The sequence below is a fragment of the Canis lupus genome, chromosome 23, assembly GCF_003254725.2.
Source record: "Canis lupus dingo isolate Sandy chromosome 23, ASM325472v2, whole genome shotgun sequence".
In the NCBI taxonomy this organism is placed as follows: domain Eukaryota; kingdom Metazoa; phylum Chordata; class Mammalia; order Carnivora; family Canidae; genus Canis; species Canis lupus.
In genome coordinates, this window is record NC_064265.1 from 3888315 (window position 1) to 3916302 (window position 27988).

The 27988-nt window shown below is 44.2% G+C and overlaps 1 protein-coding gene, 1 long non-coding RNA gene and 1 pseudogene across 3 annotated transcripts; 2 read left to right on the top strand and 1 right to left on the bottom strand.

Moving 5' to 3' along the window:
• Positions 1–123: 123 nt before the first annotated feature.
• LOC112668920 (uncharacterized) lies at positions 124–24888 on the top strand. 2 transcript variants are annotated; one of them, XR_004808560.2, is made up of 4 exons: positions 124–1188; positions 2005–2143; positions 24165–24280; positions 24387–24888. It is a non-coding gene; the product is annotated as an uncharacterized LOC112668920 (long non-coding RNA). The 2 variants fall into 2 exon arrangements; XR_004808564.2 differs by having other exon boundaries at positions 124–532.
• On the top strand, positions 16286–17426 carry LOC112668919 (E3 ubiquitin-protein ligase RNF138-like; annotated as a pseudogene).
• Positions 23001–27958, bottom strand: CCR4 (C-C motif chemokine receptor 4). The gene is made up of 2 exons (XM_025461414.3): positions 27811–27958; positions 23001–25510 (listed from the first exon to the last, which is right to left on the bottom strand). Exon 2 carries the CDS (start codon positions 25461–25463, stop codon positions 24381–24383), a length of 1083 nt encoding a protein of 360 aa, XP_025317199.1. The 5' UTR covers positions 25464–25510; positions 27811–27958; the 3' UTR covers positions 23001–24380.
• Positions 27959–27988: the final 30 nt, after the last annotated feature.

Consider the following 27988-nt stretch of genomic DNA (forward strand, 5'->3'; position numbering starts at 1 on the left):
CCCCTCAGACAGGCGCAGACCCCCTCAGACAGGCGCGGACCCCCTCAGACAGGCGCGGACCCCCTCAGACAGGCGCGGACCCCTCAGACAGGCGCAGACCCCTCAGACAGGCGCGGACCCCTCAGACAGGCGCGGACCCCTCAGACAGGCGCAGACCCCTCAGACAGGCACTCTGCCTCCATCCCCCGGGGTTCCCCGCTTGTGCGGGAGCCACCCACGAGCCTCAGTCCTCCAGATTCCCAAGGACAAGCACTGCGTCCCCAGCTGAAACGGGACACCGGTTCCTGTTCCCACCGCGTCACGTACGACCCGCGTGGCCTCAGACAACCCGTTCCCTTAGAGGCCTCAATTTCCCCACATCCTAAGTGCCAGTCCCCACCTCAGAGGTTTTAAATCCAGTGCAAGAATCGTAGAAGCACCTCAGACGGCACTTGCCACGTCGTAGGGGCTTCCTGGAGGGCAGCTGGATCCTCTCCTCTGCCGGCCCTCCACAGAAGCTGGGAAGCCAGCATCGGGAAGCCGGAAGGACAAGGTGAGAAGAGAGGCCCTCCGGGACACACCACCCTTCCCCTGGAGCCCTTTCAACCTAGTTCTCCTGACCAGGCGCTGTGCTTGGCCAAAGGATGCCAAGGGGAAGGTGACACTCTAGCATAAAACATGGACACAGACTGGCGGCAGGAGAGGAGGTCCCACAGAAAGCAAAGGGGTGTCATCTGTCAGGACACCCCAGCATTAACATGGCAGTGAGGGGGGAGGGGTGGGACAGTGCCTGGAGGGCGGTCCCCCCACGGAAAAGACTCCCAATCTCAAAACCTAGGCAGGGCCCCTCAGCCACAGTAGCCACTGAAAGGTAGCGGCCACAGCCCTGTGCCACCCCACAGCCACGGGTCTCAACAAGGGCCACAAGATGGCCAAGAATGTGAGCAAGCTGAGGCACAGCGGCCCACAGCTCCTCGCTGAGCACCCCAAGTTCGTGCAGGACATGATTCAGCAGGGGTTCAGCTTTGCCCTCTACGAGCAACTCACTGCGGGGCCATTCAAGGACAAGTGGGCCCTCAAGGTCATCAAGAAAAGGTCCAGACTCACATCCACACCAGGAAAGAAGCAAGAGGCACTGCGTAATGTCCTAGTCACCATACGAAAGCTTCCAAGACTGAAGAAGGACTCAACCCCTGCTCCAGCTCTGTGGTAATAAAACCTATACGGAAGAAGAAGGGGGGAGGGGAGCTTTCTAGTGGAAATATATTGAATTCCTAGCCCAAAGGGCACCTGTCATCGTGTGTACTGTTTTGCTTGTGGTCTGTTATTGTGTATTAGGCACTTCAATTAAGTTTCTTTATGTGGCACAGAATGACTATTTTGTGACGCATGTGATTCTGTGGATCAAGAATCTGGACAGAGGCAGTAAGTTGGCCCGTCTTTGCTCTGTGATAGGTGAGGCCTCTGCTGGCTACTGGAATCATCTGGAGTTTCCTTCCTTCACATCTGGCATTTAGGCTGGGATGACTCAAAGTCTGAGCTCAGTTGGGACTATCACTAAAGCAACGACGTGTGCCCTTCTCATGTGGCTCTGGCTTCTTCAGGGTGGCGGCCAGGTTCTGAGAGGGTGTGTCCGGTGAGGAAGCTTTCCAGCAGAACCAGGCGGAAGCTGCATGGCCCTATAAGACCCAGACTCGGGAGTCACACCATTCCACTGCGCTCTGCTGCACACCCAGATTCAAGGGGAGGGCACAGAGATCCCACCACTCCATAGGAGGAAGGGCAATGAATGTGTGGCCATTAAAACAAAACAAAAACCCCTCTCACAAGTACATACGGTGCTGGGTTGTAGCACAGCCAGCTTTGTGCATTTCTGTCCATTCCACTAAACATCTAAGAACCCCCAGAGTGTGAGCTGAGTCCTATTCACCCTTCACCCAAGCCCCCACTGGCAGAGCAGTGTGCTTGGTCCACAGGAACTACATTTACCCTGTGTTTAATGAATTGAATTCCTCTCTCTGGCAGGTTACCTGGCCTCTGGTGGTCCCATGAGGTATTAACCAAAGTGACATTGTGACTCTGAACACAGACTAGAAACCCACTATGTAAAGCAGACACCAGCCATAGTGATGCTGCTGCGAGATGATGGGCACTGCCCTTAAAGGTCAGTCTGGTTTTCCCCTTTATTATCTTTGGTCACCTCTTATGATTTAGATTGAGCAAGAAGTGCCCTGTGGCCAATGTACTTCTACTTTGCTTTAATTCTTACCAAGCAATGGAAGCTTTTTCCCAGTGTGCTCAGGCTGCTACGGCACATCTGTCCTCTTTTCTGTGGCCTTTGGAATCCAAGGGTTTGGGGTCTGATTATTTCAGGTGCTCCTCAGCTTTAACCTTTAGAGCGGGCTTTTTTTTTTTTTTTTTTTTTTTTCGTTTACGCAATCAGGGTTTATTCAGTACTTACTCCAAACTCCGTGCTACTGAGCAGGACATGTCCTTGCCTCTCGGGGAGCACAGACATGTGTAAGTGGGCAGTGTGACATTGTGCCGGGGGTAATGGCCAGGACAAGACTGGAGTGCCATGATACCTGGATCTATTCATAGACTGGATGTAGAGTGTGGGTTGCTGGCTTCCTGGAGTTGAGCCAGGTGGGGAGTAAGAGGAGGAGAAGGGGTAGAAATGAAGACAGGGGAAGGTGCTTCCAGAAGGGAAGCAGCACCTGTGGAGATCCAGAGTCTGGAGAGATTATGAAGAATCCCAGAAACCGATGCTGTGCAACTCTCCAGTCCGACTAGAGTTTGGATTAGAGAGAGATGCAGGGATTAGAGCCCTCGAATTAGAGCCACCCGGATGGCAGTGTCCTGAATTTACTGTCTGCATATCTGTTATCCTCTGACCTTTCTAGGCTCCTGCCCTAAACTCTGATGGCACTTTAATAATAGTAATAAAACAACAACAAGAATAACAGATTTTAATGTTTGATTTTGCATACGGTATCTCACTGGATCTTTAAAAGAACCTTTTGAAGAAATAAACCAGGTGATATGCAGCCCAATTTGTAGTTTAGGAAGAGTGAGAAGTAAGAAATCTTGTCATTTGCCCCAAGTTATGGGGACTGAAACTAAAATTCAAGTCTCTGACCTACACATCCCCCCACTCTTTCTCCAGAGACAGGTCGCCTTGCTTGATCAGGCTGCAAGAAGACAGTTTTTTTTTTTGTTTGTTTTGTTTTTTTTGTTTTTTTTTTTTTAAGAAGACAGTTTTGTATTCCCTTTGAGAACACTCAAAACACAGAACACTACTTCAGCTAGGCTGCTGGGCTGCCACGAGGCCAGGTATGAGCTGTGGCCTCAGGGTTTGGTCAATGACCCACCATCATGCACGTGTTTGTGGAAAGCAGGATGGCCCACACGTATGGGATCCCGGTGGACACAGGTCAGGAATCGAGGAATTCTCCATGCCAGGCCTCCCTCCTCAATAGAGCCTGGTCTTAATTCTTTGACACACTCAGCAAATCCCCCCAGGAACTGAGCCAAAAGGTTCCATGAGCAGCAGGTTTCTCTGAAAGAGGTGAGCAGAGAGACGTGCCATGGGTTGGAGCTGAAGAGTCAGATGGCCACTATCACTTCTCATGGCGACTGTCGCTTCTCTGGTTCTTTGGAGGGAGCACTCCCTGGAGTTGACACTGGCTGAGGGGACCTGCCCAGAGAAGCTGCTCACTGACGTCAGCTGGAGCCCTTGAGATGATAAACACCTTGGAACTTTATTTGTTGGTGACAGGTCTCATCTGTCCACACTCTGCCATCCTCAGTAAACACTAGCACATGCATTTGCAAAGAACAAAGACAGTAAAGCACTCAAGCAAGCACACTGAGGAGATCATTGTAGTGGACCACAGGTGGCCAGGCTGCTCTCAGAGCCCTCAGCAACCTTGACGAATCTTTCATGGTTTTGTACTCTGAAATCGAGATGGCCTAGAAGAGACACACCAAATCTTTTCACTAGATGGGATTTTTGCAGCACTAAGGATCTAGAGGGAGAAAACCAGATGAGAGATAGTTGGGTTCAGGACTGGCTTTGTCTTTCCAGTAAAAGATTCTGTGATTTCTGATCGGCTGCTAATAGACAGGTGTTTATTGGAACACACCCATCTTCCAGACCCTGTCCTAAGGTTTACAGATTCAAGTCAGTCTTGTTACAAACTCTACAGAAACCTCCCAGTGGAAGACGGAATTCTGATTGTTCAGGAGGACGGAAGTGGAGGATGGAGAAAGGAAACTGAGATGACAATCTGATTTTTTCCACTCTGCACATCAGAATTTTGCCTCTTACCAGCTAGGAAGGACCCTCCCATCTCAGGTATTCAAACAGAGCCATGCTTTTGAGAATAACCACCTCCTCCACCCTGGTGTAAAAGCTCAGGGTAGGGGCACCTGGGTGGCTCAGTAGGTTAAGCATCTGTCTTCGGCTCAAGTCATGATCCCGGGGTCCTGGGATAGAGTCCCATGGCGGGCCCCCTGCTCAGTGGGGAGTATGCTTCTCCCTCTCCTTCTGCCCCTTCCCCACCAGCTCACACAAGTGCACTCTCTCTCAAATAATTATAAATAAAGTATATTTTTTAAAAAGCTCAGTGTGCTTGGTGCCTGTGTGGTAACAGATAGCATATGCAGAATGTGCACATCACACAGTGGTAGTGAACCAGACTTTGAGCCCCTCCTCACTGAGTAGGACCTTTCGACATCATCTTAGTCTCAAATGCCCCTGTTTCTCCTGGTAACAAAATTCTGCCATTTTCTGCTCCCATGTTTTTCTACACTGAATTTACTCCTTCTTCTTTTCAGAAATTCTATCACTGAAGTCCTTAGTCTCTGCACCAGAAAAGTCTCCAAGGTCCACTCTCTAAAGGAATGTTACTAATCTCCAATGTGCTCTGCAACACTTTGCTCAATCCAGAACAGCCATTCCATTCATTCATTCAACTATCAGTGAGCACCTAATGAATACGCGGAGTTGAGGATAAAATGGTAACTGCTTTACTGCCCGCTCTCTCAATCTTTTTTTTTAAGATTATTTATTTATTCATGAGAGACACAGAGAGAGGCAGAGACACAAGCAGAGGGAGAAGCAGACTCCCTCTGGGGAGCCCAGTGTGGGACTCGATCCCAGGGCCCCAGGATCACGATCTGAGGTGAAGGCAGACGCTCAACCACTGAGCCACCCAGTGAGAGCCACTGTCCCTCTCAATCTTCTTTTAACAACATAGATTACTATTAATAGCAATAATAATAAAACAAGGCCTTCATGAGGTTTACAGTTAGTAGGAGAGGGCAGCCCGGGCAGCTCAGTGGTTTAACACCGCCTTTGGCCCAGGGTGTGATCCTGGAGACCTGGGATCGAGTCCCGCATCGGGCTCCCTGCAAGGAGCCTGCTTCTCCTTCTGCCTGTGTCTCTGCCTCTCTGTCTCTCTGTGTCTCTCATGAATAAATAAATAAAATCTTTAAAATATATATATATAGTTAGTAGGAGAGGTGAGTAAACAGACTGACCCAATGCATGCTGGATTGAATGCTTGAAACAGGCACCACGACCGGAACAGTACAGGGGTGGAGCCGCTCAGGAGGGGTTCACAGCGCAGAGGCAGGCAGTCAGGGACACTGTCATATTGCAAGACCCAAGACAAGGGCTTCGGTGCCTGCAGTTTATAGAGAGGATGCTCTGAGGAGAGAGGGAGTGAGGGGAAAACATGGGCAGGGAAATAAAAGATAAGCCAAGAGACTAACTTCAGCAGAAAACAACTATTTCCTTAATTCACAATCCTGCTGGGTACTTCCGATCTGGGCCAGGCTCTGCTGATGTTGCATGGGCTCACTCCTATGTCTGAGGTTGGTCAGCAAGCCAGCTTAGGCTGCTAATTCCAGAGAAACACACATATTCATTGTACCACCAAGTTGGTCTCACCCTGAGTCAGGGGGGCCAAACTTATTATCCAATGTCATGTCAGCCAGCCACTGGCTGCAGGCTGTCATGGGGGAGAGGAACTAGCTGTGCTCTAGGGGACTCATGAATAATAGCCAAGAACGAGGGAAAAGCATCTGTGAGGTTGCAACCAGTGCTTGCAGAAGCTAGAGAGTGGGTACACCAGTCCCCGATGGAGCTTTGGGCAGGCATCATCTGCCCCTGCTACAGGTCTCTAAACTGAGACCAGAAGGATGAGATTTGGCTGCCTGAAGGGTGGAGAGAGTGTCCTGGGTGGAGTTGCCCGTATTTCCAGATAGCCAGAGCCACGAGAGAACAAGGCCAATCCCAGACATGTGAGTGATAGGGATGGATGATGTTGAGAACATATGGCGTGCAGCAGAGGTATCAGGGAACCTGATGTGAAGTGTCTTATATGATTGTGTAATGAGGATAACATTTTTGAGGCATTAGCTGAATATTTCTGTATCAGTCAATATAGGCTAAGTTATATTACATAACAAACGACACCCAAATCCTGGTAGTTTACAAGATCAAGATCATTTCTCATTCTTGCTACACATCCTTTGTCAATTAGTTGGGGGGAGGGTTCTCAGTTCCCCATTGTTTTCACGCTGGGACCCAGGCTGACAAAGTAGCCATCAGCCAGAGCATTCCTCTCAAAGTTGCCAAAGTGCAGTGACAGCCCCCCCACAAACAACAACAACAAAAACCAGACTTTAATTCTGAAAGCATCTTTAAGAACAGAAAGTCACCATAAAAATGATTAAATTACTCTTCATCAAGGAGATATGCCAATCTTAAACATGTATGCATAAAATAAAATATAGAAAGAGAAGTGAACAGTCTTTTATCATAGAGCCCTGAAAAGCTGATGGGATGGTAAGAAAGAGATAAATAAATCATCCAGAGACATTTTTGCATTTGGCGATCCAAAGTAAGCCGACGGAGAAACTGGAAACTGTCTTGGGTGGCTTCGTGAGGCCCAGAGGTCTTCAAGCCTGGGAGGTCCCATAGGAGCCAGACCCACATTACACTGGCTGGCTCTGATCTTTAGAGTATGAGTGGAACAAATGGAAATCATCTTCCCTTATCTGAGTCCTAGGGGATGTAGGGACAAGCGCCTTGATTGGAGCAAGACAGGAGTAACCAATCCAACCTCTCCCTGAGGTTGTGAGCACAGGCCAGCCCTTGTGCAGATCTGGGGTCTAAACTTGCATCACTGAGGTTATCCAATAAACATTGGGCTATGAGCCGAAGTCCTGTGCAATACTGATAATCCCCCTTTGTGTCTGGCAGAAGCAAACTCAAAATCATCTTTGGAATAAGGGCACCTTCATCCCACATCTTAGGCCATCCCCCAAGTAATTTTCAGGGTCAAAGAGCAGTCAAATATAATCAAATACACACACAAAAACAAAGCAATATAAACTCGAACCAGCAGAAACAGGTCCATACAGGATTCAGATATTGAAATTATGAGATATATTTTAAAATAACTATGATATTTAAAGACCAATAAACAATGTTGGTAGGACAGGAAACTATGATGAAACATCACAGATTTGTAAAAGAACTAAATAGAACTTCGGGAACTACAAAATAAAATAACCACATTTTAGGAACACCTGGGGGGTTCAGCGGTTGAGCATCTGCCTTCGGCTCAGGGCATAATCCCAGGGTCCCAGGATTGAGTCCTGCATTGGGCTCCCCGCGGGGAGCCTGCTTCTCCCTCTGCCTGTGTCTCTGCCTCTCTCTTTCTGTGTCTCTCATGAATAAATAAATAAAATCTTTAAAAAAATAAATAACCACATTTTATTATTTAAAAAGAAATTTTTTTTAAAGATTTTGTATTAATTTACTTGACAGAGAAAGAGAGAGTCAGAAAACACAAGCAGGGGCAACAGCCAAGGGAGGAGGAGAAGCAGGTTCCCCATCCTGGGATCATGACATGAGCTGAAGGCAGACGCTTAACCAACTGAGCCACCCAGACATCCCAAATAACCACATTTCAATCTGTATCACGAAGGCCAAAAACTTTGAGTCCAGAGAGTGGAAATGCAGACTCAAAGTCACACAGCCAGTCAACAGCACAGAAAAAGCCAGGGCTCAGGCCCAACCTCCCTGCCCTCCTCTCCCCTGCCTTCTCCCTTTTCTTCTGGTGGGACAAGCAAGGCCTCCATTGGTCAGAGCTGCTTCTCTCTGCTGAGATGTCTCCAAGAGTATTTTGCCTTGGGTTTGTTCACCCATTAAAAAGAAAGGGAAGTAGAAAGCTAAACTTTTTGCAGGAATTTTTGTTACAAAACTCCTTTTGTGGGCAGCCCGGTAGCTCAGCGGTTTAGCGCCGCCTTCCGCCCGGGTCGTGATCCTGGAGACCCGGGATCGAGTCCCACTTCGGGCTCCCTGCATGGAACCTGTTTCTCCCTCTGCCTGTGTCTCGGCCTCTCTCTCTCTCTCTCTCTCTGTCTCTCATGAATAAATAAATGAAATCTTTTTTAAAAAAATTCCTTCTGTGTCAGAAGCCCATGAATTCCTCTGTTGTAGGAATCTACAATAGATGAGCTTATTTCCTTCCCTAACTCCTGAAACTTATAACATTTATTTTATTTTGATTGCTGTTATTATGGAAAATGGGGGAAAATTGTTCTTTTCAACTCCCACTTGGAGAAAATCCCTGAAAACCCCTGCATCTCCACACTAAATGTGCCAAGAATCTCACGGTCTCTTTGGGACTGAGGCCCCTCTCCAAAAAGAGCCTGTTGTTCTTGGTCTTAACTCTGGACACTAAGACGGTGATCTCCCCCAAAGGTTTTTGAGATGATGGGCAATTTCCTGTTTTGGCGATACTGTTCCTAATACTTCACCTGTACTCTCCTGGTGTCAGAACGTGGTCATCATGGAGCTTCTGCAGGGTAGCCCTGTGCTCACAAAGCAGTAGTTCATGATGATCACAATAACCAACAAAGACGAGAAACTTCCCATGTTTAATTAGGCAAAGGACTTGTGAATAAATATCCAGGACACAGTGTCAGAAGTGCAGACTTCCAGATTAGTACCACTCTGGCAAAACATTCTGTGAGCCCTGAAGGGGAAATGCCCAGGGTAGATAGGAAGCTCCCACATGTCCTCCCAGAGCTAGGTTCTCCTGCAGCTGGTTTGTGCAGGGGCTGCTAATTCTTTCTCCAGTTACATCCCTCTCTATGGCAGGTAGCCCATAATAGTGTACATGTTTGTTTACTGCTAAGAGAGCCTCACGCAAGTTCCATGTGGTTTCATTCTTGTATCATTGGTACCCAGTCCAGCACATCTAGCCCCTTGTAGGTTCTCAATCAATACTTCATGGGTGAAAGAGTGAGGCCATGACTCTGTCCACAGATTAAGAGGGTGTCTACATGGCTCCAGCTTTCCTTCCAGCATATCTAGCACAGATGTGAGGGCAGGTGTCCTTCTCTTGAAAAATTTAGATAAGATCTGTCTTTAAAACCTTCCCAAGTTTCTGTGAACCCTTGGAGGGCTGATTTTCTCATAATTTCCTCTGGCTAGACATTCTGCCTCTGCTTCTACTGAATTAGTTCAGTTCGTGAACGATCTCACCATCCCACACACCCTTTTGCAGTATCTTGACTCAAATGTGGAGCTGAGTCCCTTGAGTTTCACAAAAACCTCACCCACATCGGGCCTTTTTATCTTTAGAACTTTATAGAAGCTTTGAAGAGATTGGGGGCAAGGGGCGGTCTATACTGCAACAGCATAAGCTCAGTAGTTTTGAATATTAGATATTCCAGGGTTTTTTTAAAGGTCTTATTTTTTAAGTAATCTCTACACCCAATGTGAAGCTTGAACTCACAACCTTGAGATCAAGAGTTGTATGCTCTTCCGACGGAGCCAGCTAGGTGCCCCTGGATATTTCAATCTTCATAGGACATTCTCCCACCATCCATATTGCTTGCCCATCCTTTTATCTTCTCTCCTCTTCTTTGTTTACTCCCACCTCTGAATTTCTAATAATTTTTAAAATAAGCATGTCCTGTCTGTATTCCTGAAATGACACATGCCCACCTTTGCCCTCCCAGGTCCAACTTCTTTGGAAAAGGCCCCAGAGGCAAGTGGCTTCGATGGGCTGACAGAGAGTAGGAAAAGAGTCATAAGAAAATCAAAACAGTCAGATTTGTGTGAGGATCCCAGAGTCCTGAGAAGAGTCCTAGCACTGCCACCTCCGACGCCCAAGCCGTTGGGGTTAGGCAGAGTGATACAATCCCCACCAAGGCTTTGATATCTAAGCAAATGGGGCTTTTTAGGCCATCATTCCCACAGCCCAGCTTGGGGAAGAAGCAAGATCCCTGAGCTTCCCCTCAGGGTGCAGGTGTGGAGGCAGCATGAGTATCTGCACATGGACCAAGATCACCTCCAAGGGTTCCCATGAGCCAGATATGGAGTGGAGAGCAATAGAAAGTTGCCCATGCCAGCTGGAGCAGCATGAAGTAGTGAAGGTCTAGGCAGGCTCACGAAGCCTCCAGAGGCCTCAGAGTAAAGCAGGAGAAAGTGGAATATTTCCTGTGTTACAAGAGGAGTGTCAAAGGGTCTGATAAATAGGCTGCAGAAGTCCTGGATGCAAGGGCAGGTCAGCTCAGCAAGTCACTTCATGGATTGATATTTGAGGCTCAGACAGGATGAAGTGCACCGCTGCAGGTAGTGACACCAAAAGATAATGAAGAGCAGAGGACCTTTCCCAAACTTGTGATGCCACATGCCATTGAAGAAAGAAGGGGTAGGTGGGACACTGAATTGACTAAGATTATGTCTTCAGCTTTGGGAGAACTGGGGTCTCAAAATAGAAATGAAGTTCAGTTCTAAAAGGAAGTTTACTGTTGACACCCATGTGTATCTCTTTTAACACTTCTGGTAGGATCAGCCCTTCCTGGTGTCAGTAAATGTTTTAGAATCTTTTGTTATTTTAGTAGGTGTTATTACTTCCTCAAAAATATAAATCAGCATATTTATTTAGAAGCATTTTCTATACCATTCTATTATACTGAGTTCATCTCAAGTGAACTCTTGTTTTGATTATTGATCTTGTTCATTGTTTTAGAATTATATTTTTTCCTTGGACTATGGAATTTTGGTTTGCATGCTCATTTTCACCGGGAAATAGGTTGTTTTTTTTTTTGTTTTTTTTTTGTTTTTTTTTGTTTTTTTTATGATAGTCACAGAGAGAGAGAGAGGCAGAGACACAGGCAGAGGGAGAAGCAGGCTCCATGCACCGGGAGCCCAATGTGGGATTCGATCCCAGGTCTCCAGGATCGCGCCCTGGGCCAAAGGCAGGCACCAAACCGCTGTGCCACCCAGGGATCCCATTAGGTTGTTATAAAGATTTGTTTCTGCCTGTCTCTCTGTGCTCCTCCATCCCTATATAGGAATTTTGAGGTTACCTCTGTACAGGATGTTGTTGGTGCCCCCCCAGAAGCCTTTGCCTGCCAGTGTGCAACCCCCCCCCCCCATCTGCTATGAGCATTAGATGCTCCCTTCCTGAGAGAGCTACTCTTGGCTTAATTAGGAAGATGCCTCACTAACATGGGGACACAAAAGACCAGACCCTTTGCCTCAAAGTGGGATTAATTCTGTGGCACAATTTGCGTCTGAGGGGCCCTCTAGGAACAAGCCAATGCAGGGAGCTTGTGATGGTTAATTTTATGTGTCACCTTGACTAGGCTATGGAGTGTCCAGGCATTTGATCAACATTCTGGTGAAGATATCTGGATGAGATCAACATTTGAATCTCTAAAACTCACCTCAATTAAATTTTATACAACATCAACAACAACAAAACAAAACAAAAAAAATTTGAATCTCTAGGTTGGGAAAAGCAGATTGTCCTCCCTAGTATGGGTGAGTCTCATCCAACCAGTTGGAGACCCAAACAGAACAAAAATGCTGACCATCCCATGAATAAAAGAGTCAAAATTCCTTCTGCCTGAGTGCCTTCAAAATAAGCCATTGATTTTTTTTTTTTTTTTTTTTCCTTTGGACTCAAGCTGAAACATTGGCTCTTCCTGAGTTTCAAGCCTGGCAGGCCTTCTGCCTGGAACTATACCTTCAGTTTTTCCAGGTCTCCAGCTCTCACCCTGCAGACTTTGGGTCTTGTCAGCCTCCATAAACACATGAACCAATTCCTTAGAAAAGTCTCTAGATAGGTGATGGATAGATAGATAGATAGATAGATAGATAGATAGATAGATAGATAGATGATAGATCTCTTATTGGTCTTTTTTTTTTAATGATTTTATTTATTTATTCATGAGAGACACAGAGAGAGAGAGGCAGAGACACAGGCAGAGAGAGCAGCAGGCTCCATGCAGGAAACTTGATGTGGGACTCAATCCCAGGACCCCAGGATCATGCCCTGTGCTGAAGGCAGATGCTCAACCACTGAGCCACCCAGGTGTCCCTCTCCTATTGGTTCTAGTTCTCTGGAGAACCCTACTACAGAACACATCCTTGCTTACCTTCTTTGGCTTCCATATAATATTCCCTTCTTCCCTTCCCCACAGAGATGCCCCTAGTAAATTGCTTTCTCTGGAACCCCTGTCTAAGACTCTACTCCTAGAGAATTCAGCTTAAGACTCCTACCAGTTAGTAGGTTAGATTTACAGCCTACAACTAGGTCTTTTTTTTTTTTTTTAAATTTATTTATGATAGTCACAGAGAGAGAGAGAGGCAGAGACACAGGCAGAGGCAGAAGCAGGCTCCATGCACCGGGAGCCTGACGTGGGATTCGATCCCGGGTCTCCAGGATCGCGCCCTGGGCCAAAGGCAGGCGCTAAACTGCTGCGCCACCCAGGGATCCCCCTACAACTAGGTCTTATGTTGGTGGTTTGAATCTCCAATCTTACAGTTCTGGGGTTATCACACTTTGAATCATCGGTTGGGGCTTAAATTCAAATCTTAGTTGTGCGTTTGCATTTATCATCCAGGTTACAAGGCCTACAGCTGCCAATCAGCAGTTCTTCCACCTTCTTTCAGAAGTGAGGTAGCCCTGCCCTAATATAGCCTCTGCCTTCAAACCCTCCCCACCATCGTATGGAGCAGAGTTACTCTGTAGGATCAGAACTCTGGCAGCTACTGCCAACTTTAGGTCCCAGGATCCAGCAGACTTGAGGTATCAGCTTTGCTTGCCACTTTGCTTTCATTTCCCAGTTCTTCCAGACACTTAATCCTATAATTTTAAAATATTTTTTAATTGATGTATAATTTGCATGCCATAAAATATGCATATTTTAAAGTGTATATAGTACAATAAATCTTGATAAATGTATTTACCCAGGTCAGCAGTACCCAATAAGATATAGGAAATCTTCACCACCAGTTTATTCTGTACTCTTTTCACAACTGATACTCTACTACATGTCAAAGGCAACTGTTGTAATTTTTTCTCCATAGATGAGTTTTGCCTGTTCATATATGTAGAATCATTTAATATGTGTCTTTTTGTGCTTGGCTTCTTTTGCTTAACATAATGTTTCTGAGGCATATCAATGCTGTAAATGACTTATTCTTTCATTTACATTATTGGGTGGTATACCGTTGCATGAATAGATCATTCAAAATGCACAATTCAATGATGTTTAATATATTCACAGAGTTGTGCAGCCATCTCTACAATCTATACTTTGAAGCTTTTCATCACCCCAAAAAGAAATCCATACCCATTAGTGGTCACTCCCCATCTCCCTCTTCTCCTGGCCTTAGGTAACCACTCATTGACTTTTTGTCTCTATAAATTTGCCTAACCTGAGGTCATGAAGATTTATAACTTTGTTTTCTTCTAAAACTTTACAGTTTTAGCTCTTACATTTTGATCTGGAGTCTATTTTAACTTTTTGTGTATGGAGCTGGGGTAGTGGTCCAACTTCATTCTTTTGGAAGTGGATATCTGGTTGTGCCAACACCAGTTGTTGAAAGAAACCATTCTTTCCCCCCACTGAATTATCTTGACACCCATGTCAAACAATCAATGAACCATAAACATGATGGTTTATTTCTCAACTCTCAACTCTAATCCCTTGATCTATATGTCTATCCTTATGCTATACTACATTGTCTTAACCACAGTAGCTGTAGCCTGTTAGTAAGTTTTGAAATTGAGAAGTGTGAGTGTTCCAACTTTATTTTCTTTCAAAGCCAGTTTAGCACTTCTGGATCCCCTTCATTGCTATGCTGAATCAGCTTGTCAATTTCTACCAAAAAAATTTTTTTTAAAGCCAGCTTGGGTTGTGATAGGGATTTTACTGAATCTAGAAATCAATTTAGAAAGCATTGACATTTTTGAAAGATCTTTAAAATTCCAAATCTTCTAATCAATGAGCACAGAATGTCTTTCCATCAATTTAGGGCTTCTCTAATTTATTTCCACAGTGTTTTCTAGCTTTCAATGCATGTATCTTGTACTTTCTTTTTGTCAAATTTATCTATGTCCTTGTACATGGAATTGTTTTCTAATTTCATGTTTGAATTATTCATCATCAGTGTATCAGAATGTAATTGATTTTTGTATATTGATGGTGTATCCTATAATCTGCTGAACTTATTTGTTCTAATACTTTTTTATGGATTCCTTAGATTATGTCATCTTATAGACATAGATTTACTTCTTCCTTTCCAATCCAAATTCATTCTATTTCTTTTTCTTGCCTTTTTTTTTTCTACCAAGAACCTCTTGTACAATATGAATGGAAGGGGCAAGAACAGATGTTCTTGTTCTTGATCTTACAAAGGAGAAGGCATTTAGTCTTTCACCACTAACCATGATGTTATAAACATTCTTGAATAAGTCTCTTAATAGACTGGTGTTTTCATTTTACTTGAGTTGATACCTGAGTGTAGAATCCTTGGATCACAGAGTAGGTATACGTTCAATTTTATAAAGAATTGTCAATCTACTTTCCAAAATGGCTTTTGTACAAAACAATCTTTTAAATTTCTCTTATTGGGAATCCATGGGTGGTTCAGCAGCTGGGCGCCTGCCTTCAGCCCAGGGCATAATCCTGGAGTCCCAGGATCAAGTCCCACATCGGGCTCCCTGCATGGAGCCTGCTCCTCCCTCTGCCTGTGTCTCTGCCTCTCTCTCTCTGTATCTCTCATGAATAAATAAATAAAATCTTTAAAACAAATTTCTCTTATTACATGTTATCTGTCATCTCAGTAAGTTTTGGAAAACAGGAAGACCCGCAAACAATGAACTTTGCTGCACCTTAATTAGAAGTCTTCCCAGTGAATGACTCAGCAATTCTGTGACCCTCAAGAAGTTTTCAGGGCAGTTTGAACCTGTTCCCTCATAAACTCACTCTTTGTCTACTGCACAAACCTTCTCTAATTCCTCCTCAGTTATTCTCCCAAGAGGAGCGCAGCTGGACCACAAAATGCATCACCTGAACCACTGCTCACTTTGTTTGCATATGATGTTTTCATGGTGATGTCATCAAAATTAGGAGGAATCCCTCTAACCGAGATAACTATGGATAGGAGGCTGTACAGTGCGTAATGACAGATGTTTTTCCTGCCTAGTTGGGCTCCAATTATAGTTTCATTTACTTCCTGTGTGATCAAAAAAAGCTAACATTCTGCAGGCTCCTAATGCTATCTTGTACATATCTCACACCATGAACTCTGCTACATCCCTGGGACTGACGTCAGCATCTTCTTCAACTCACTGACATCTCTGTAGGTGGGCGTCATATCAGGATGAGCATCCACCTGCACACCTCACCTGTGAGACCCCCTTTTTAGGGTATCTCTCTTTGGTTCATTAGTCAGCTTTCCATAATCACAAAGATCTTCTTTTTTCTTTTTTTTTTAAATTTTTTATTTATTTATGATAGTCACAGAGAGAGAGAGAGAGAGAGAGAGGCAGAGACACAGGCAGAGGGAGAAGCAGGCTCCATGCACTGGGAGCCCGACGTGGGATTCGATCCCGGGTCTCCAGGATTGCGCCCTGGGCCAAAGGCAGGCGCCAAACCGCTGCGCCACCCAGGGATCCCGATCTTCTTTTTTCTAAGATGGAAATATTTCTATTGTTTTTGGCAGATTATGAAAGGAATCCATGTTTGTTTAAAGAAATAAAGAAGCCTGGAATGTATAAAACATAATTCTTCATTCTATGAAATAGCTAACATCAATAATAGCTCGATAAATCTGGAAAAAAGAACTCTGTAATGACTAACATTTTAGGAATTAAGTTTGAGGTTTATCTGCCCAGGTTTTCTAAATGCAGTTAATAGTTCGAGTAGAGCATCTAGTGCTACCATTGCCTTGATTCCCTCCAACACCCCCACCACTATGGCTGAGGAGCTCTCCATGGCCACATCCCACACCAAAGATGATTCTACTGATTTCTACTGGACCTGGCTTGTCGGCATGTTTTCTGTAGAAAATGTTTCCTGACTGCAATAAGAGAAAACAGAATACATCATCCCCTCTGTCATAGAAATGTGACTAGAAGAGAGAGAGTCCTGAACTGGCCTTAGACCTTGAAATTATCAAGAGGAAGTTTTCTGGTGGCTGCAGATGCTTTGCAAAACAGATTAAATTCTATCACATGATACATCATTACAAATCTTATAAGATGAATTTGATGTTTCCTCTAGCATTCCAAAATTTCAGATCTCTCAAGATTCAGTAGGGAACAGTAATAAAAGTGAGAGATCTACATCTGATAACACAAAAACTTATCAAGAGAATACAAGCTCTTCTTTTTTTATTAAGCTCCATGCCCCCCCAAAAAATGTTTTAAAAAAGCTCCATGCTCAACATTGGGCCTTGAACTCCTGACTCCTGACATCGAGTTGCATGCTCAAATGACTGAGTCAGCCAAGCAGCCACCCCTAATGAGTTTGTTTTGTTTTGTTTTTTAAGCAGGCATCATGTGAAGCCCAGTTCAGGGCTTGAACTCATGACCCTGAGATCAAGACCTGAGCCAAGATCGAGGGTGGGACACTTAACTGACTGAGCCACCCAGGCGCCCCAAGAATACAAGTTCTTCTGGGCATCCCACCTTTAAGTGTCCCTTGTGTCAAGAATCACACCTTACCAGACAGCGTTTACTTGGATCATTGTAACTATTATCATCTGTTTCAGATAGTTCCTGTGATGTGTCCTCTTTGTGTGTCTCTTCCTGGGGGAGATTCTAGCCAGATTACTACAAATTTCCTGAGTTGGGGCACCTGGGTGTCTCAGTTGGTTAAGCTTCCAGCTCTTGATTTCAGCTCAGGTCATGATCTCAGGGTCGCTGCCTCTGTGTCAGCGAGGAATCTGCTTGTCCCTCTCCACCCTTCCACCCCTGCTCCCACTCTCTCTCTCAAATAAATAAATAAATATTTTTTAAAATTTTTGTTTAAAATTTCATTAGTCATCTAAATCAAAGACATCAGTCTGATTATGGAGAATTTGTGAATCATCAGATGAGGAGAGTCAATATTGAACTTTTCAAGTAGACATCTGAAGGTTATAGACATCTCTGCATCTTTGTACCTGTAAGTACTGTCTTTAAGAGGAAAACCAAAAAAAAAAAGAGGAAAACCACATAAAATCACTGTTTCAGTAATTCATTGTGTCTATTAATAAAAGCAATTCAGTCTAAAAAATAAAATAAAGTGCTGTTAATACATCATGAACATTTCTGCATGATAGTAAGTATCTAGCTGGAAAGCATTCTTTTTAATAGCATCATATTCCATAGCATGGACACAAGTTAATTAATTAATTTTTTTATCATTAAATACTTCAACCATATACAAAAGTACTGAGAAAAGTACCATAAACATGCATGTGCCACTTACTTATTAGGGAAAACACTTTCCCCAGTTTGTTGTTTGTCTTCTGATTTCTTTTTTGGTGATGTTTGTGTTATGCATATTTTTATATTCACATAGTTGAATTTATTAATCTTTTCTTTAAGCCTTCTGAATTTTGAGAAAGGCCTTGCATGTGCGAAAATTATGAAGAAATTCTCCTGTTTTTCTTATTAGAACTTTTTTTGTTCCAATTTTTACATTTAAATATCTTTTTGAGGTTTAACCATGTGTGTGATGAAAGAATCATGCTTAATTTTTTTTCTCAAATGACAGTCCATTTGCCTGTCTCCTTAAATAAGAAATTTATTGTATCCCCATTTAATTTAAAATACCATCTTTAATGTGCTAAGTTCCCATATATGTTTTGATCTAATACCAGATTTCCTTTTTTTTTTTTTAATACCAGATTTCCTATTCTGTCCCACTCCACTTTCTGGACCATTGCCATACTATTTTAATTAACTAACTAATTTAATATACACAGTAATTTATAGTATCAATATCCTTATTGCTCTTCTGTTCGGAATATTCTTTTTTTGTTTATTTTCACAGGAAATTTTATTTTATTTTATTTTTTCACAGGAAATTTTAAATCAAGGTATGTAGTTTAAACAGAATCATTGATATGTCTTGAAGAATAACATTGAACTTAACCACTTAACTTAGGAAGATCTGATGTTTTGAGTCTTCTTGCAGAAGAGCATCTAAGCCTTTTCATCTAGATCATTTTGGTGTTCAGTGTTGTAAGCAGGGTTTTTTTTCATATATTTATTTCCTATATATTTCAGATACATAATATGTATCTTAATTAGGATTTTTTTTCTAATCTCTTTCAAAATGCAGGTCTGTTTTTCCATCACATCTTCTAACTAATGGTTATTTGCAAATATAAATACAATTAAGTTTTATGTATTAGCGCTTTCCCCTATTAACTCACCTAATTATCTTGTTACTCATATTTTTCTGATGATTCTCTTGAGCTTTCCAGTTATTTAATACTATCATTACAACTAGAGATACTTTGTCTTTTCTTTTCCAATTTAAAAAATAAACTTTATATCTTAGAACAGTTTTAAGTTTACAAAAAATTGTGAAGAAACTACAGAGACCTCCCATATACCCCACATGCAATTTCCCCGCAGGATACTTTATGCTTAATGACCCAATATGGGTACATTATTATTAACTAATGCGCATACCTTATTCAGATTTCCTTAGTTTTTAGCTAATGTCCATTTCTGTTCCAGAACTAATTCATTTAGTTGTCTTCTCTCTTTAGGCTCCCCTTAGCTGTAACAGTTTCTTAGACTTTCCTTGTTTTTGATGACATTCAGTTTTGAAGGGCATTAGGTATTTTGTCTTTTCCAATCTTTACACCACTGATTTCTTTCTCTTAAGCATGGAGCAAGTATATTCAGTGTGACGTTTTGTAGAAGTGATAGCACCTTTCTTCTCTTCCGTTTTTAGCTGGAATACCTTGGAGTGCCCTAGGAAGCATTTTGAGCTGAGACAGATATATTTAATGATGGTAATAAATTATTATATTCCTACCTTTCTATACCATCCTGATTATAGTCAGTATTACTTTTCTTAGTGACTAGCTCTGAACTGGGAAGCATGTTTGTATTCAGCTCCTGCTCCTCATGATGTGCCCCTCCCTCAGGACATGTGTGTTCGCAGGCTCTCTAAAGTCTGTGGCACAGCCCTCTGACTGTTCTTCTCTTCACCTTCTCCACATAATTCTTGCCTCGTAGTGGCCGCTTTTAGTAGCCGTTACATATATTTTGAAGTCTGAAAAGTCTCTCTCTCTCCAAGTTTGATTGAACATAGAGTTTGTGGGGCACCTTGCTGGCACAGTCGGTAGGACATGTGATTCTTGATCTCAGGGTGGCAAGTTCGAGCCCCACACTGGGTGTGGAACCTACTTAAAAAGAATTTTTAAAAATGGAGTTTGGGGTTTTTTTAATTCCTTCTTCTTGCTGTTATTGTATAGGTCCTAGAAAAGGTGAAAATGCAGACTTCTGCTACTATGCTCATAGCAAAAGTCTCAATGAAGTAATCTTTGACCCAAAGAACACCCACTGATTTCTGGAAGTAGGAGGCAATTCAATCAATCTTGAACTCTGTCACCCAAAGTTTTATTAGAAACATAGTGGGGATTTTGGAGAGAGGGCTGCTGAACTTTGCGTAGTGAAATAGAAACTTGAATTGCCAGTATCTATACTGGGCTTAACGAAGAGATAAGGGAATTCACTCATTCACTAGAAAATAATTGAACAATTACCCTGTGCTAGGCATTTTGCTAGGCAGTTAGGTGGTGGTTATTGTTGGTGGAGTTAGTCTACTGCATGATTACAATACTGTTTCCCCAGAACCTCAGTTTCTTAGGGTAAACCCAACCTTATCTACTTTACAATGAAGCTGAATTGAGTTTCAATATATGAATCCTTTGGTGGATTTCTGCTTTTCTGAAAGGGGAATTTGGAGCCATTATAAGCTTTTAAGGAGGAAAGTATTGTGACCACAAAACTGGGTGGAGCTTGTATCTGGTTCATTTGAACCAGAAGTCACTGACGGGTCAGGTGGCTGTAGTACAACCAAGGGTAGAGACGGTCCATGACCATCTAGTGAAGAGGGAGATGCCTCTAGGAGTGAGGCAGGCAAATTACGGGAGCGAGGGTGCAAGTGACAAATGGAAACATAGGAACCAAGGATCAGATGGGGTTGATGGCCAAAGGGCAATGATGGAAGGACATCCCGATGCAGAGATCATGCCTTCTCATTTCCCCACACCTGGGAGGTCAATTTCCACTTATATTAAGGGCTCACATGCCCCTATATGATCATCGTTTTAGACTGGGGTTCCTAAAAACAGACTCTGTGACTCTGTGACTAACAGACAGGGGATTTAATGGGGAGTCCTCTTGGGAACAAGAGAACCTCTGAGAACATGAAGGAAGCAAGACTAGTCAACAGGAAAAATTGCATTGCAATGTAGCTGCAACAGAGGCCCCAGCTAATCTTATGGAGAGCTCCAGAGAGCTCCAGAATTGGACCGGCCTGTCAGAGTGGTCCCGAATGAAGGCAAGAGGGCCAGTGTTTATACTTCTTCATTATCCAGACACTCGATATGAACTGCCCCAGTGAGGACAGTCCTCAAAGGAGACTGGCTGAGAGCTGTTGACCGTCAATGCTCCTGGTAGCTGTGAGCACTTGAGTCCTGAACAGGGGGTGTGGACAACACACCCTAGAATCCACTATACTTCTCAAGCCTAGCGCAGGAGGCAGCCTCTAGGTAATTTGGTGGAGACAGGTGATTTGGAGACCCTACTCTTCCGCCATCTTGTTCCTCCCCCAGGAGGCAGCCTCAAAACTGCTGCTCCTTAGGTCTTTAATTTCCCTTTGGTCTCATCTTTCCCTGCTTTGCTGCTACCCCTCCACCCCTACCCCCCATATTCTAACTACCCGGACCACTCACCACTCCCTGATCACACAGTATGCTCTTAACACCACCTGCCTTTCCATCGGGCTAGAATGTCCTTCCTCCCTTCTGTTCATCAAAACCATGGTCCTTTTATGGGCGTACTTCAAAAGCTAATTGTATGATGAAATTGGAAATTAAATCCATTGCTCCTTCCTCTAAAGTCTCAAAGCATTGTGTTTGTTACTCTGTTGTCAAATCTGTCCTGCTGGCATGAGACCTGATCTTGTGCTGGTGTTTTCCCTTTATCAGATTATAAATTCCACAAGTGCAGTTTTCTCCTTTATCCTGTTAGTCTCTCCATAAACTAGCACTGTGCTTAGCACAAAATAGATGTTCAACAAGTTGAAACTAATTACATCCAGATGCAATTGGAACAGATGTTCCAAACTGTTAGGAGTTTCTCAAGGAAAGGCTCCCCAAAGGTCTGAAGACCTTTTGCCAACACCGTGTATTTTTTCTTCTCACAGGAAGAAAATGGTATGTATTTATTCGAGTGCCTACTAGGGGACAGATCCTGAGAGGGTTATTGCTTATCGCTCTTGTTGAGGTAAAATTCACATAATAGAAAAGTAATCTTTTAAAAATGTGCAATTTAGGGGCACCTGGATGGCTCAGTGGTTGAGTGTCCGCCTTTGGCTCAGGTCATGATCACAGGGTCCTGGGATTGAGTCCTGTATTGGGATCCCCACAGCGAGCCTACTTCTCCCTCTGCCTATGTCTCTGCCTCTCTTTCTGTGTCTCTCGTGAATAAATAAATAAAATCTTTTAAAAATAAAGGGCAGCCCCAGTGGCTCAGCGGTTTAGCGCCACCTTCAGCCCAGGACATGATCCTGGAGTCCCGGGATCAAGTCCTGCATCGGGCTCCCTGCATGGAGCCTGCTTCTCCCTCTGCCTGTGTCTCTGCCTCTCTCTCTTTCTGTCTCTCATAAATGAATAAATAAAATCTTTAAATAAAAATAAAAATGTGCAATCCAGTGACAGTACATTCACAGTGTTGTGCAACCACCATGTCTGTTGTCCTTAAACAAATTGCACCCAGTCTGTGCTCCCCAGAAGGGTGCAGAGTGTCTGAGAACGTAGAGTTAAACTCACCTTTGTATTACTACCTCTGTGTAGAAATCACGCTGGCTTGTGTTTCATGTGTCTGTTGCTGAACGGGAAGATATTTTCAGAGTTCTGAGAGTGTCATGTTTGAGTGTCACTGAAGCTTCCAAACCCCCATCCTAAAGGAATCCTCCCCAGCTTTGGAGCAAGGGGAGGCCTGAGTGACCTGAGGCCACAGATGATCCCACCCTCAGGAGGAGGGAGAGCAGCACCCAGACCATACCCCACCTTGTTTACCATTGTGTGCGTGGAGGAACCAAATGACAGGGAAACCCTAGCGGCAGGTCTGTCGGTGCCCTAAAATTTCCCTGTGGCTGTGATAAAATGAACACCATTACAAGCTTTACCAGGGAATAATCACCTTTCTTTCAATCACTCTGCAATATATTCGGCTTTCCAGATGAGAGTAAACTGAGGCCGAAAGTGATGTGTTCCAGCTCACATGGGAGTGCAGAGCAAGATTTGCAGGCGCTACTGCAGGTGGCTCTGCCCTCCTCTCCTATGTGGCCATGGCCATGGTGGCTCTACCCAGAGCCCTCTGTTTCTTCCCAGCGCACCGCATCCCCATCAGCTCGGATCCCTGGACCCAGCAAGAAAAGCAACACAAACAGGATCAGGAAAAAGGCTCCAAGGCACTATATACAAGTTTATTTTACTTTTGTCTATAAAGGCAACATTAATCTACCATTTTAAAATCACTTCTCTGAAAACCAACTTTCTGGAAATGCACCCTTTATAGATGGAGAACATGTAATAATATGTACACTTACAGAAGCATTTGAAACAGATAACTCAGTTAATAGTTTGCAAGATAGGTTTTTGTCTTGGGAGGGATTATAGGTCTCTCCCAACTTGATTAAAGTCTTTACTTAATTCTGATTAATTAAGGCTGTAAGAACAGAGATTTATTTTAAAGGTGTCAAACAATTACATGATTAAAATGACTTGTAAGATATGACTGACTGAAATTTTGAGTCATCTAAAAGTTAAAAAGGAGAACAATATTTTAAAAGAGGCGATAACCTTGTTCACAATTTCATAATTTTGTGACGGTCCTGTTCACGCCACATCAGTAAACCTTTAATTGTTGATTCTCGCCTCACTTGATGGCAGCCATTTCAAACTTATTAAGGAAGCATTGTCATCCTTTATTAGGCCTTGTTATTTTTAGTTTTGAAGGTTCTGTTTGTACACAGGTAAAAGACCTTAAGTAAATGTATCTGCACCTATACTATTTGTGAAATTTGAATATTCATCTGTTATCATTAAAACAAAATATGCTCACAAGCATATGAAAGTGTGTTTGAATTTCCACCAATGTGTTGGAATTTTTTTAATGCCTTATGTTTGTTTCATGTTTGGAAATCAGACCACGCTAATGCCTTCACCTCCTTATACTTGTAATCAGCATCAAATTTTGGTTTCCGTTAACAAATAAAACCTTAAAATAAAAGAATCAAGATCAGGTTCATTACTTCACTACTTGTTTCTGCGTACATCTGGCTTTAGACAATATATCATGTTTCAGGTATATTATTAGAAAAACCCTAGGACGGCATGTCGAAATCTTTTATATTGTTCCACAAAAGCTAGAAGTTGATTAAAGGGCCCATTTCTCACAGCAAGAAATAGCAATTGATTCCACCAGTCAATCTTCGACAGTTCCTCCTGGAGAACTCCATCAGCTCAGGAGGGAACAAATGATCCTTCCCTTACAGTATTAGGTATAACCTCATTGAAATGCTGCTCAGAATTCTTTGTTTACTCATCCCTGCAGGCAAGTCCGGGAAGAAGAGGGATGCCACAGTCCAGCTGAGCTCCTGCTGCGCTGAACTCACAGGTGGCAAGAGGAAAAGCTGACGCCGGGGGAGAAGCCCGTGGTCTACAGTAGATGTAAGGCTTCTTCCTGCCACTTGCTCGGGAATTCTTACTATAATACAATTTTAAGCTCTTAATTTGGGAAACTGAGCTCTATCGTTTGTCTCTTCATTCTTTACAGAGCATCGTGAAGATCGTGATCCCCGGTGGACTGCGTGTAGGACGAGCTGGGAGTGTCGGGGGAGTACATTTGGAGGAGCCTACAGTATTGGCAGAGCATGAAAGGGCCCCTGCAGGTTTTGAAGAGCTGCACGAGATACTTGCGGAATTTCTCCCCGAGGAAAAAGTAGATGACGGGATTAAGGCAGCAGTGAACAAAAGCCAGGGTCTCTGTGGCCTGAATAGCGTAGTCCAGGTGCCTTTCAAAGGTGCAGTCCTGAAGGACCTCCAGTTCCACCAGAGTCTCCAGGAAGAGCACCACATTGTAAGGCGCCCAGAACCCGAGAAAGAGGGCCACCACGGCAAAGACCATCCTCACTGCTTTGCTCTTCTTCTCATTTTTGCAGTGCTGCAGTGTCCTGATGATCATGGAGTAGCAGAACAGCATGGTGCCCAAGGGAATCACCAATCCCAGAATGTTGATCTCCAGGGAGCTCAGCACCTTCCACCTTGTAGAGTTGAGGGAGTACTTGGTTTTGCAGTAGGTATGGTTGCGCTCGGTATAACAGGTACTGAATAAAAGGCCTGGAAGAGAGGCCAGGACAGCCACAGACCACGTGGCCAAGCTAGTGATGACCCCATACGTCAAGGTCCTCGCCCTCAGGGAGAACACTGCATGCACAATTGCCAGGTATCTGTCGATGCTCATGAGCATGATGAAGAAGATGCCACTGTAAAAGCCCACCAGGTACATCCAGGAAATAATCTTGCAGAGACCTAGTCCAAAAACCCACTGGTCTGCAGCATAGTAGCCCCAGAAGGGGAGAGAGAGCACGAAGAGCAGGTCCGAGATGGCAAGGTTGAGCAGGTACACGTCAGTCATGGATTTGAGCCTCTTGTACTTGAACAGGACCACAACCACCACAGAGTTTCCAAGGAGACCAAACAGGAAGACCAAGGAGTAGAGAGGGGGCAGGAAGAGCTCCCCAAATGCCTTGATGCCTTCTTTGGTGCAAGGCTTAGGGATGTTTTCGTAGAGATAGTAATTATTATAGATGCTTTCATCCAAGGTGGTGTCTGCTATATCTGTGGGATTCATTTTCAAATCTACAGGCTCCTCCACGCAGGTCTGAGCCCAAGCAGAAGCTTGTGAGGGGAAGAGCAAACAAGATTTCCATAAGAACAAAACTAATCGAAATGGTGCTGAATACAGAGCACAGCTGCTTCTTACCTGGACCATCACCCACCCTTCCCCACCTTCCCAAGTTCAAGGGCTCCATTCCCCACAGGGCAGTGCAGCCAAACAGTAGAACTCTGCCCTTTGGAGTTAGCAGATTCCAAGTACCAGCTCTGCCCCTTTCCTACCCCTCCTAGGGGAGCTTCAGATCTCTCTTCTGTAAGTGGGGACAGTACAAACTCCTTCTCAAAGAGGTGTTTTCAAGGATGCGTTTCTAAGCAATAGTCTGGGTAACAGAATCATTTGCAGGCCACTTGAGATTCCCAACAGTCCTGTACTCAGAGCTGCCTTTGTGACATTAAGGCAAAGTAAAACAAAACAAAAAGATTAAAACTCTACTCATGGTTCCCCTTCAGATTATAACTCCAAAAATTCAGTAGTTGCTTCATTAACCACTAGGCTAAATGGTTGGTCACCGGCCTTTATATAAAAATTCAAGGACAGCTAGGTGGCTCAGCGGTTGAGCATCTGCCTTCGGCCCAGGGCATGATCCCAGGGTCCTGGGATGAGTCCCACTTCGGGCTCCCCGCAAGGAACCCGCTTCTCCCTCTGCCTGTGTCTCTGCCTCTCTCTGTCTCTCATGATTAAATAAAATCTTTAAAAAAAAAATTCTAATCCCTCCTGCAAGTTTGACACATGGACTTCAAAGCATGTTCCCTGGTATTGTGCATTTAATCCTCTCCCATGCTCCTGGCCCCTACCAGCCTCCCAATAAAAATTCAAGGGCTCTAAGTCAAGCAAGCATATTGGACCAGAGTGTAGATGAGTCATAAAAAGTTCAGAGAAGTTAAATGAGGCCACAAGGCTATATGCAGAACTTCTTCTTTGGGCCCCAAGTCCCAGTGATGCACTGGGAAATCAGTGTGGGGAGGTGAGGTGAGGCACTCTGATTTATGGTGTTTGCTGGTTTCTGTGGTACAAATACTTCCACCGTGGCAAAATTCCAGCTACTAACTGCCTCACAAAATTCCCTCATCTCAGCAGTCTTGGGTTGGTGCAAGTTGTCTCTGGCACACACTAAGTCCCGTGTTCATTCTAGAACACCATCTTAGGCAGGAACATGCCTGGCCTTCCAGGCCTGGTGGCTAGCTGCTTCTGGGCTAGTCTGATACAAATGCAGCAAGTGTGTTTTCCAGGCCTTTCTGAAGGGGCAGGTCTTAGATAATTTCACAGTACTCAGATGGTAATTTGAGGGAACTTTTGGGTCTTTTTATCAAAACTGCATGCAAAAAAAAAAAAAAAAACTGCATGCAAAAATAGTCCCATGCACTGAATCCCATCACAGTGGGAATTAGCCCAACGGATCTTGAAAAGGCACATCATGGCCAGAAATGTAACCCTTCTCCCAAGCACCCTCATTTCCTACCTAAATTGGCAGGTGAAGACATTAAAACCTTCTTAAAGTCACACACATGTTCACATGTGAATCAGAGCGATGCGGGGCCGGAGGTACTTTCTGACTCAGGGCTACCTCCTCTTGCTTCCTTTTCAATGGCACCCCGTACTCATTATTACAGCTCTTTCCACAGTGATCGGTAATTCCCATCTACCCCCTACCTCCCACCCTCATCACCATACCCCCAAACACTCAAACTCAGTCTGGTTTCTCAAGAGAGAGATTTTGGTTTACCCCTGCAGATGCTGAAGACCCGGGGCATCGCTGGGTCTCTCAAAAAATGTCATCAAATGAATATTAGTTCTAGTTAAATAGGTAACAATCCCAGTCTCCCTACACTGTTTGACCAGCGAAAGCTTATGGAATAGAAGAGGCTGAGGAGTTAGGAAATTATCAGGAAAACAAAAATGGTAAACACAACTGGTAAATCTCAGGAATCATTCCATCAGCCTTATCTGCCTGGTGTTTCTTGACCTGGGAATCTCCACAGAAGCAAGAAGCAGAAAAAAGTGTGTATGTTTGATAAAAAGTATCTGTGTATTCCGAGCATGTGGACTTGGGTCCGACGTGTTCAGGGAGAGAGCCCTGCGGCTGCGAACACCTGTCCCATGAGGGCCCCAAGGTGCGAGTGCAAGTAGACGGCGTGTGGGTGCCAAGGTCAGAGCCAGCTGGGAGCCCCAGGGTGTCCGAGATGCCTGAGTGTTGGCACTAGTTGAGCCCCTGGGCAATTTTCAGCTTCTTCCGAAGTCCACACAGCCACCGAGAAAGCAGTGTATGGCCCGAGGCCCTGCGAGTGGCCCCATCCCCACTTACCTTGCTCTCCTGACAGTGGTTCTGAGGAGGATCCGTGAGCCAGTGCCAGGCTTGCTCGAGAAGCACAGCGCTAAGAACGGCAGGTGCCTTTGTAGGGCGCGTGGCTTCCTGTGAGCACCAGCTCTGTCCCTCACCCATCTATGCTGAGTTCAAGAGGGTTTTTTTGATAGAAGTAAGA

Coding starts and splice junctions, on each gene's coding strand:
- CCR4 (XM_025461414.3), bottom strand. CDS start 25,463: ATGAATCCCACAGATATAGCAGACACCACCTTGGATGAAAGCATCTAT.